The sequence below is a fragment of the Salvelinus namaycush genome, chromosome 20 (assembly GCF_016432855.1).
Source record: "Salvelinus namaycush isolate Seneca chromosome 20, SaNama_1.0, whole genome shotgun sequence".
Classification (NCBI taxonomy): domain Eukaryota; kingdom Metazoa; phylum Chordata; class Actinopteri; order Salmoniformes; family Salmonidae; genus Salvelinus; species Salvelinus namaycush.
The window spans coordinates 51,113,882-51,125,658 of record NC_052326.1 but is presented as its reverse complement, the minus strand read 5'-3'; the positions used below and the strand labels follow the sequence as shown (position 1 = coordinate 51,125,658).

General features: G+C 42.4%; 1 protein-coding gene across 2 annotated transcripts in view; it reads right to left on the bottom strand.

Moving 5' to 3' along the window:
* Positions 1-232: 232 nt before the first annotated feature.
* Positions 233-11,777, bottom strand: part of LOC120065486 (acid-sensing ion channel 1B-like) — a 111,935-nt gene continuing 100,390 nt past the window's right edge. Inside the window, exons 7-10 of one of the 2 annotated variants that reach the window (XM_039016530.1) lie at positions 8,303-8,394; positions 6,514-6,593; positions 5,351-5,452; positions 233-2,197 (exon numbers count right to left, since the gene is read on the bottom strand). In XM_039016530.1, the coding sequence (XP_038872458.1) occupies positions 2,102-2,197; positions 5,351-5,452; positions 6,514-6,593; positions 8,303-8,394 (370 nt within the window). In that variant the 3' untranslated portion in view covers positions 233-2,101. The remainder of the gene's footprint in view (positions 2,198-5,350; positions 5,453-6,513; positions 6,594-8,302; positions 8,395-11,777) is intronic. The other variant, XM_039016531.1, reaches the window with a different exon arrangement.

Sequence of the window (11,777 nt, the reverse complement as noted above, 5' to 3'; positions counted from 1 at the left end):
TAAACAGTTGCATTCATGAGATTTATTGACAAATGTCAATAAAAAAATAAGGTCCGCCAAAGCACAAACCTAATAAAATGAATTTATATGAAGGCTGTAAGTACAGAAATTGTTTGCTCAGTGGGAAATTAATATCTATCTAGTCAGTGACAACTGTGTAGAGTTTGTGACAGCAACTATGTGAGCTTATTACAAACACACACACACAAGAAATGAGACCTCCATAGAATAATAAATGTTCAAAATGATATTTAAATTTTATTATAATATGCTTTGTTAGATAAATAGAACAGCCTGTAACCTGATGGAGACTGGACTATCAGGCAATATGTATGTTTAAGTAGGTCGGTTACAAAATACCTGCAACTTTCCCCAAATTCCCTGGTATTCTGGAAATCCCGGGCGAAGGATTTCCAGCCGGAAGATTCCCTCCTGATTCCGGGGAATTCTGAAAAAACCTGGAAATGTTGGGAAAGTTACTGCAATTTTGGAACCCTATTCTGTAGCAAAGAAAACAAACCCAAAAAACTGCTACACAGTAATAATAAAAAACCTTGGTATTATGAGAATATCCATAAGAATTCATCTACTTCTTCTGTTACATCATCACCTCTACATATCGGTGTAATTGTGCTTTGATAATGACATATGTGCGACTAGAACACAGATACAGAACATTTTAAAACCCTCACAGAATTACAAGGAAAACCCGAAATGAACTGATTTCTGGAAAACTCCCCACACACCACTTATGTCAGTCAAGAACATGGGTAAATTAATAGGCTGGAAATAACACATCTCACAACTCATTCCTAAATCCCATGTCAAACCGTAGCCTCTACTACTCCCTAGGCACTGTAGAACTGAGAGGACTGGATAGGCGTACACAATGTGGAAGCTCTGTCTGTGACAGGTGGAATTGTCTCCATACAAGTACGTACGGCATAGTTGCTAGGGGATGATTTGGGATTATAGGATAGGGCACACATTTAACATGGATTAATGAAACAAGGCGTGTTGTTGGAATGAGGTTCAGCTGCTAGCTGGTGGATTCAACCAGGCTGGTCACACAAACCAACACATTTCATTACACAAACACACGCACACACACACACGCACGCGCACACACTATTAGGAGGGGAGCATCATCTTTTTCCTGTATCATCGAGGCAAACTTGGCAGCAATAATGCAAATGAAAAAAAGAAAAAAAAAAGAAAAAAAAAGGTAATACATGCAGAAGACGATATACAAGCATGCATTTACAAGATGAGACCTGAAAAGTTCACCATTTACGTTTTTACTAAATGGTAAAGCTCTCTACTACCTTCTCCCTAAACGCTTCCACTACTCATCTTGGTTGTTATTGATGTAACCCATTGTGGAGATGGCTACATTCTCAAGACAGACAGAGAGACTCCCACTGGAACTGCACCCCTACCAAGCATCACAGCAGTTACGGTGCTACGTCTACAGTGGAGTTGAGTGAAGCACAGCATTTCTCCACTGACCAGGGTTGGGGTCAATTCCATTCCAATTCAGTCAATTCGGGAAGGTTAATTGTCTGAATTGAAATGGAATTGATCCCCACCATACTACTATCCTAATAGGCCAGCCATCAGCAACTGACAGCCAGGTGTTGGCTGTTATAAAGGCATGAGGCTCTGTTGATGTTTTTTGTACAGTGCTGTGTCTGTACACTAGTTAGATACATTTCCCATATCTGTCTGTTTTAGAGTGAGAAGTCCATATTTGCAGTGTGATCTTGAAGAGTAGAGTCTTTGTTTCCTGGTTCTATTCCAAATATAGACATAGAACATTCAGGATTTACTTTTAGGATTCCAAATTCCCCAAAATGTTCTGGAACTTTTACAGATATTTATGTTTGGAATAATCTTCTTCTTCTCCACTTAATGTGATTGTTGTGATTGTTGATATTTTCCCCCTCCTCTCAGATAGTAAGAAAAGTTTCCATATTGAGAATCCGTTCACGTCAGATATTCTTTTTGTATGGTTGACTTTGGTTGCATACTGCCAGCCAGGTTATTCCTCCTTCCTCCTGTCCTGATTGGCTCAGGTATTTCCTGCTTTCTCCTGATTGGTTCAGCATGTGAAGTCTTCGAAGTTGCCCTGTGCTGGATGGTGAGGAAGCATGTTGGCAGGATACGTACCCGGCGTACGCAGGTTCTCACAGGGCGTCTGAGGGAAGAGAAGTGAACAAAGGATGAGAAAAGGTGAAGGGAAGAAGAAAGGAGAGACAGAAATTAGAGGTTCTCACACAGAGCCCGAGGGATGAGCAAACAGGAAGGACAGACAGAAATTAGAGGTTCTCACACAGAGCCCGAGGGATGAGCAAACAGGAAGGACAGACAGACAGGAATAAGAGGTTCTCACACAGAGCCCGAGGGATGAGCAAACAGGAAGGACAGACAGGAATTAGAGGTTCTCACACAGAGCCCGAGGGATGAGCAAACAGGAAGGACAGACAGACAGGAATAAGAGGTTCTCACACAGAGCCCGAGGGATGAGCAAACAGGAAGGACAGACAGGAATTAGAGGTTCTCACACAGAGCCCGAGGGATGAGCAAACAGGAAGGACAGACAGGAATTAGAGGTTCTCACACAGAGCCCGAGGGATGAGCAAACAGGAAGGACAGACAGGAATAAGAGGTTCTCACACAGAGCCCGAGGGATGAGCAAACAGGAAGGACAGACAGAAATTAGAGGTTCTCACACAGAGCCCGAGGGATGAGCAAACAGGAAGGACAGACAGGAATAAGAGGTTCTCACACAGAGCCCGAGGGATGAGCAAACAGGAAGGACAGACAGACAGGAATAAGAGGTTCTCACACAGAGCCCGAGGGATGAGCAAACAGGAAGGACAGACAGAAATTAGAGGTTCTCACACAGAGCCCGAGGGATGAGCAAACAGGAAGGACAGACAGGAATAAGAGGTTCTCACACAGAGCCCGAGGGATGAGCAAACAGGAAGGACAGACAGGAATAAGAGGTTCTCACACAGAGCCCGAGGGATGAGCAAACAGGAAGGACAGACAGGAATAAGAGGTTCTCACACAGAGCCCGAGGGATGAGCAAACAGGAAGGACAGACAGACAGGAATAAGAGGTTCTCACACAGAGCCCGAGGGATGAGCAAACAGGAAGGACAGACAGACAGGAATAAGAGGTTCTCACACAGAGCCCGAGGGATGAGCAAACAGGAAGGACAGAGAGGAATAAGAGGTTCTCACACAGAGCCCGAGGGATGAGTGAACAGGAAGTACAGACAGACAGGAATAAGAGGTTCTCACACAGAGCCCGAGGGATGAGCAAACAGGAAGGACAGACAGGAATAAGAGGTTCTCACACAGAGCCCGAGGGATGAGTGAACAGGAAGTACAGACAGACAGGAATAAGAGGTTCTCACACAGAGCCCGAGGGATGAGCAAACAGGAAGGACAGACAGGAATAAGAGGTTCTCACACAGAGCCCGAGGGATGAGCAAACAGGAAGGACAGACAGGAATTAGAGGTTCTCACACAGAGCCCGAGGGATGAGTGAACAGGAAGTACAGACAGACAGGAATAAGAGGTTCTCACACAGAGCCCGAGGGATGAGCAAACAGGAAGGACAGACAGAAATTAGAGGTTCTCACACAGAGCCCGAGGGATGAGCAAACAGGAAGGACAGACAGGAATAAGAGGTTCTCACACAGAGCCCGAGGGATGAGCAAACAGGAAGGACAGACAGGAATAAGAGGTTCTCACACAGAGCCCGAGGGATGAGCGAACAGGAAGGACAGACAGGAATAAGAGGTTCTCACACAGAGCCCGAGGGATGAGCAAACAGGAAGGACAGACAGGAATAAGAGGTTCTCACACAGAGCCCGAGGGATGAGCGAACAGAAAGGACAGACAGGAATAAGAGGTTCTCACACAGAGCCCGAGGGATGAGCGAACAGGAAGTACAGACAGACAGGAATAAGAGGTTCTCACACAGAGCCCGAGGAATGAGCAAACAGGAAGGACAGACAGGAATAAGAAGTTCTCACACAGAGCCCGAGGGATGAGCGAACAGAAAGGACAGACAGGAATAAGAGGTTCTCACACAGAGCCCGAGGGATGAGCGAACAGAAAGGACAGACAGGAATAAGAGGTTCTCACACAGAGCCCGAGGGATGAGCGAACAGAAAGGACAGACAGGAATAAGAGGTTCTCACACAGAGCCCGAGGGATGAGCGAACAGAAAGGACAGACAGGAATAAGAGGTTCTCACACAGAGCCCTAGGGATGAGCGAACAGGAAACACAGACAGGAATAAGAGGTTCTCACACAGAGCCCGAGGGATGAGCGAACAGGAAACACAGACAGGAATAAGAGGTTCTCACACAGAGCCCGAGGGATGAGCGAACAGGAAGGACAGACAGGAATAAGAGGTTCTCACACAGAGCCCGAGGGATGAGCGAACAGGAAGGACAGACAGGAATAAGAGGTTCTCACACAGAGCCCTAGGGATGAGCGAACAGGAAACACAGACAGGAATAAGAGGTTCTCACACAGAGCCCGAGGGATGAGCGAACAGGAAGGCAGACAGGAATAAGAGGTTCTCACACAGAGCCCTAGGGATGAGCGAACAGGAAACACAGACAGGAATAAGAGGTTCTCACACAGAGCCCGAGGGATGAGCGAACAGGAAACACAGACAGGAATAAGAGGTTCTCACACAGAGCCCGAGGGATGAGCGAACAGGAAGGACAGACAGACAGGAATAAGACTTCCGGTAGTAGAGAGGAGTGAACATACTGTAGTGGAAAGAAACCAAAGAGAAAATACTGCCAAAAATCACCCTTTTATTTTATAGTGCATTACTAAGTCTAAAGTAGTGCACTATATAGAGAATAGGGTTCCATTTGGGTAAGAAATATGAAACAGGCTGGATTAAATGGAGGAATGCAGGGTAAAGGAGGATGAAATAACTCCATGCAGCAAACCAACCATTTCTCTCTCTCTCCCCCCCCCTCTCTCTCTCTCTCTCGAAAGGGTTCTATGAGGACAGCCAAATAACCCTTTCGGAACCTTTTTTCTAAGAGTGTACACTTGAAAATCAGAAGCTGTCACCCCCACCCAAAGCTCTCATTGTAAACCCACTAGGCTGGTCCTACAGACCATCCGTGATTAAATTGAAACCATTTCCACAATCTCTCACGTTGTCTTTTATCACTGTGCCTCTTTCTCTCGCTCTGTTTTTTTCTTTTTGTCTCCCCCCCCCCCCCCCCCCCATCTACCCTGTCTCGGTCCAACAATTTTTCCAGACACGGCAAATACTTAGCCAGAGATAGAGCTAGCCTACTGACATGGCGTTTGACGTCCTCCAGACTCAGAACTGCTCCCCGGTCGTTGCTGTTGCTGCGTTTGTGTTTCTTATTTGAGCACCGACACAGCTTGTACTTGATCACCTGCAAACAAGCAAACATAGTATCTGGTCTTTGAAGCAGTGCCTCAGAGAACCAGACTTTTGGAATGCAGCCAACTGACTGTTCACTGTTCATCTGTTTTCCTTTTCTTTTTACAGACTGCTGGTGAACGTGTTTCCTTGTTTATTACTGGATTCTTATGGAGACAAATGAATATAGTAAAGAAAAAGTTATATAATTCAAAGACAATTGATGGTACACATACAGAAATTATTTCCAGTGTCAGTAATGTTTACAATAATGAGATAAGCTACTGATCCCCGTTTATTCAAATGATTCCAAAAATGATGATGATTATTTTTATTTTTTATTTTATATAGATAGAATTAATCCTGAGTACATGAACATACAGTAAACAGAAAGCGTGTATATCCTCAAACACATCCTTGTTGAACAGGCAGCTATTCCACCCAGGGAGGATGCTGCTCTGATACAAATCCACAGCAACAGAAGCATCCTAACTGAATCCCAAATACAAAATGACTAAAATGTTCATGCAGTCAACAGTGCTGCGCCTGAGAGAGATGAGCTGCTTTCAGACACCTGGAAATGAATGCTCTACAAGTTCGATTTAAAGTGAGCGGCTAGTTTTAACGGGATACAGGTAGTTCCCTTTTTATTAAGTGTAGCTTCCCTAGGGTGTTGTCTCCTCCAGACAGTTTTTAAACCGGTTAGTTGGTTACTAAGAAACATCCACAATAACTTGGTTAGCATTTACGGAGAATGCAGCAATGCTAGTGGAAATGGATTGTTTCCGTGCGGCTGACTGGTTCTAAGGCCTGTGGCTGTCTAGCACTTAGCTAGACATATTGCCCTGAGGGAATCATGTAAATGAAGGATATTTACATACATTGACATATATACTACCATAACCTAGAGGCAAACTTTCTCTAGGAAACCTAGATGCAAGCAAAAACCTGAGACATAAACAAATACCTAAGTATGGCTTCATGAAACTGTTTCAGGACACACCGGATAAGATTTTGAAGAAAGATCTGACAGGAAACCTAGAAACAGTTAACATTTACAAAATGAATGCTTACCTCATATAGGTAGTCAAAGAGCTCCAAGATGGTGAGGATACTGGCTCCTATGAATAGACCCATCTGTCCACCAATATCACCTGAAAACACATGAAGAGACTCAACTGACTACCAATATCACCTGAAAACACATGAAGAGACTCAACTGACCACCAATATCACCTGACAACACATGAAGAGACTCAACTGACCACCAATATCACCTGACAACACATGAAGAGACTCAACTGACCACCAATATCACCTGAAAACACATGAAGAGACTCAACTGACCACCAATATCACCTGAAAACACATGAAGAGACTCAACTGACCACCAATATCACCTGAAAACACATGAAGAGACTCAACTGACCACCAATATCACCTGACAACACATGAAGAGACTCAACTGACCACCAATATCACCTGAAAACACATGAAGAGACTCAACTGACCACCAAAATCACCTGAAAACACATGAAGACTCATCTGACCACCAATATTACCTGAAAACACATGAAGAGACTCAACTGACCACCAATATCACCTGAAAACACATGAAGAGACTCAACTAACCACCAATATCACCTGAAAACACATGAAGAGACTCAACTGACCACCAAAATCACCTGAAACACATGAAGAGACTCAACTAACCACCAAAATCACCTGACAACACATGAAGAGACTCAACTGACTACCAATATCACCTGAAAACACATGAAGAGACTCAACTGACCACCAATATCACCTGACAACACATGAAGAGACTCAACTGACCACCAATATCACCTGAAAACACATGAAGAGACTCAACTGACCACCAATATCACCTGAAAACACATGAAGAGACTCAACTGACCACCAATATCACCTGAAAACACATGAAGAGACTCAACTGACCACCAATATCACCTGAAAACACATGAAGAGACTCAACTGACCACCAGTATCACCTGAAAACACATGAAGAGACTCAACTGACCACCAATATCCCCTGAAAACACATGAAGACTCATCTGACCACCAATATTACCTGAAAACACATGAAGAGACTCAACTGACCACCAATATCACCTGAAAACACATGAAGAGACTCAACTAACCACCAATATCACCTGAAAACACATGAAGAGACTCAACTGACCACCAAAATCACCTGAAACACATGAAGAGACTCAACTAACCACCAAAATCACCTGACAACACATGAAGAGACTCAACTGACTACCAATATCACCTGAAAACACATGAAGAGACTCAACTGACCACCAATATCACCTGACAACACATGAAGAGACTCAACTGACCACCAATATCACCTGAAAACACACGAAGAGACTCAACTGACCACCAATATCACCTGAAAACACATGAAGAGACTCAACTGACCACCAATATCACCTGAAAACACATGAAGAGACTCAACTGACCACCAATATCACCTGAAAACACATGAAGAGACTCAACTGACCACCAGTATCACCTGAAAACACATGAAGAGACTCAACTGACCACCAATATCCCCTGAAAACACATGACATACATGATGAAACAATGATGAAATGAAAAATATTTGAAATTTTTCAGGCAAGGTCTGGAACCTGAAACGTTGGTTCCATAGTAAATTAAGTAATATTGGGTTCATTTTTTTATTCACAGGCTAAAACATAATTGAAAAATGTTGTATTCAGGTATAACGACACACGTCAGGGTGGTTAATATCAATTTAGTTAAAACTGATAATAACTGTATTTGCTATTTTGTTCAGCAATTTCCGATCAACTGCTGACCAGCGTTTTCTTACCCAGCAACCCAGCGAACTCGTAAGCTTTGGTCTGCTCGATGGTCTCGTAGTTCAGAGCCTCGAAGAAGATATCCAGAACCAGGATGTTATCACTGTCAACCAAGAGGAGAGGAAAGAGAAGATAAGTTACTGTCTAAAATAAAACAGCTATTAGTATTTTTGTCTTCTCCTAACCCCCTAAGACACCCAGACCTTAAAGACACAGCTATTAGTATTTTTGTCTTCTCCTAACCCCCTAAGACACCCAGACCTTAAAGACCTTAAAGACACAGCTATTAGTATTTTTGTTTTCTCCTAACCCCCTAAGACACCCAGACCTTAAAGACCTTAAAGACACAGCTATTAGTATTTTTGTTTTCTCCTAACCCCCTAAGACAGCCAGACCTTAAAGACACAGTGCAGCACCCCTGGAGCAGTTTCAGGGTTAAGCGTCTTGATCAAGGACACAACAGCAGGAGACGGCATCTAGGAACCTTCACTAAAACCAACAAGTCCACTTCACACTTAATACCCACATCTAACAGCAATTGAGCATTGATTGGCACGGCAGGCTGTCCCTCTCCTTGCCTGCATGATTTCCTGTTTCTAATCTTCAGATAGATGACTGAGCAGATGTTTCAGGTTGAGCAAATCATTTGTGTGCGTGCGTGTGCATGTGTGTGTAATTTTCCTTTAGATAATGTCCTCCTGGCTTGGATACACCATTGAGGGAAACATACGAAGGAAATGTTTCCTGTTGTGATTTCACTGTACTGAATTATACACTATATATACAAAAGAATGTGGACACCCTTTCAAATGAGTGGATTCGGCTAATTCAGCCACACCCGTTACTGACAGGTGAATAAAATAGAACACACAGCCATGCAATCTCCTTAGACAAACATTGGCAGTAGAATGGCCTTACTGAAGACCTCAGTGACTTTCAACGTGGCAGTCACATAGGATGCCACCTTTCCAACAAATCAGTTTGTCAAATTTCTGCCCTGCTAGAGCTGCCCCGGTCAACTGTAAGTGCTGTTGTTGTGAAGTGGAAATGTCTAGGAGCAACAACGTCTCAGCCGCGAAGTGGTAGGCCACACAAGCTCACAGAACGGGACCTACGTGTACAGAAGGACGTAGCGCGTAAAAATCGTCTGTCCTCGGTTGCAACATTCACTACCGAGTTCCAAACTGCCTCTGGAAGCAACGTCAGCACAAGAACTGTTCGTCGGGAGCTTCATGAAATGGGTTTCCATGGCCGAGCAGCCGTACACAAGCCTAAGATCACGATGCGCAATGCCAAGCGTCAGCTGGAGTGGTGTAAAGCTCTCCGCCATTGGACTCTGGAGCAGTGGGAACGCGTTCTCTGGAGTGATGAATCACGCTTCACCATCTGGCAGTCCGACGGATGAATCTGGGCTTGGCGGATGCCAGGAGAACGCTACCTGCCCGAATGCATAGTGACAACTGTAAAGTTTGGTGGAGGAGAAATAATGGTCTGGGGCTATTTCTCATGGTTCGGGCTAGGCCCCATAGTTCCAGTGAAGGGAATTCTTAATACAGAAATGGTTTGTTGAGATCGGTGTAGAAGAACTTGACTGGACTGCCGAGAGCCTCAACCTCAACCCCACCGAACACCTTTGAGATTAATTGGAACGCCGACTGCGAGCCAGGCCTAATCGCCCAACATCAGCGGCCAACCTCACTAATGCTCTTGTGGCTGAATGGAAGGAAGTCCCCGCAGCAATGTTCCAACATCTAGTGGAAAGCCTTCCCAGACGAGAAGAGGCTGTTATAGCAGCAATGTTCCAACATCTAGTGGAAAGCCTTCCCAGACGAGAAGAGGCTGTTATAGCAGCTCCATTTAAATGCCCATGATTTTGGAACAAGATGTTCGACAAGCAGGTGTCCACATACCTTTGGTCATGTAGTGTACCTCTCTCTCTCTCTCTCTCTCTCTCTCTCTCTCTCTCTCTCTCTCTCTCTCTCTCTCTCTCATCACTCTTTCCCTCTCTCATCTCTTGTCTGTAGAATGTCAAGCAGGGATTACTGTACATCAAGGCCTCGGGCACAGTGGATGATTTAGTTCCTGAAAATCTGTTAAACAAGTGTTCTATCGAACTACAGGAATCTAACTGCAGGGACTACTAGTGTGTGTCCCAAAACTGCACCCTATTCCCTAAATAGTGCACTACTTTTGACCAGGGCTACATAGGGAATACGGTGCCAATTGGGACCATCAACACTACAGCTGTTTCTCTCTGATGATAAATCATCAGAGGTACATTTTTTAATACCTCTATCATGGCTTTGACATAAATAAAATCACAGTAAATCTACAGTCAATCAGAAAATACTTTTGATGTTCACAAACAAGACTTTTTGACTCAGGCAAATCTGAATCATTTATAGAATGTAGAGCATGTATAATCTGAATCAATTATAGAATGTAGAGCATGTATAATCTGAATCATTCATAGAATGTAGAACATGTATAATCTGAATCATTTATAGAATGTAGAGCATGTATAATCTGAATCATTCATAGAATGTAGAACATGTATAATCTGAATCATTTATAGAATGTAGAACATGTATAATCTGAATCATTTATAGAATGTAGAGCATGTATAATCTGAATCATTTATAGAATGTAGAGCATGTATAATCTGAATCACATATAGAATGTAGAACATGTATAATCTGAATCATTTATAGAATGTAGAGCATGTATAATCTGAATCATTCATAGAATGTAGAACATGTATAATCTGAATCATTTATAGAATGTAGAACATGTATAATCTGAATCATTTATAGAATGTAGAGCATGTATAATCTGAATCATTCATAGAATGTAGAACATGTATAATCTGAATCATTTATAGAATGTAGAACATGTATAATCTGAATCATTTATAGAATGTAGAGCATGTATAATCTGAATCAATTATAGAATGTAGAACATGTATAATCTGAATCAATTATAGAATGTAGAGCATGTATAATCTGAATCATTTATAGAATGTAGAGCATGTATAATCTGAATCATTTATAGAATGTAGAACATGTATAATCTGAATCAATTATAGAATGTAGAGCATGTATAATCTGAATCAATTATAGAATGTAGAACATGTATAATCTGAATCATTTATAGAATGTAGAGCATGTATAATCTGAATCATTATAGAATGTAGAACATGTATAATCTGAATCATTTATAGAATGTAGAACATGTATAATCTGAATCATTTATAGAATGTAGAACATGTATAATCTGAATCAATTATAGAATGTAGAACATGTATAATCTGAATCATTTATAGAATGTGGAGCATGTATAATCTGAATCTATTATAGAATGTAGAACATGTATAATCTGAATCATTTATAGAATGTAGAGCATGTATAATCGGAATCATTCATAGAATGTAGAACATGTATAATCTGAATCATTTATAGAATGTAGAACATGTATAATCTGAATCAT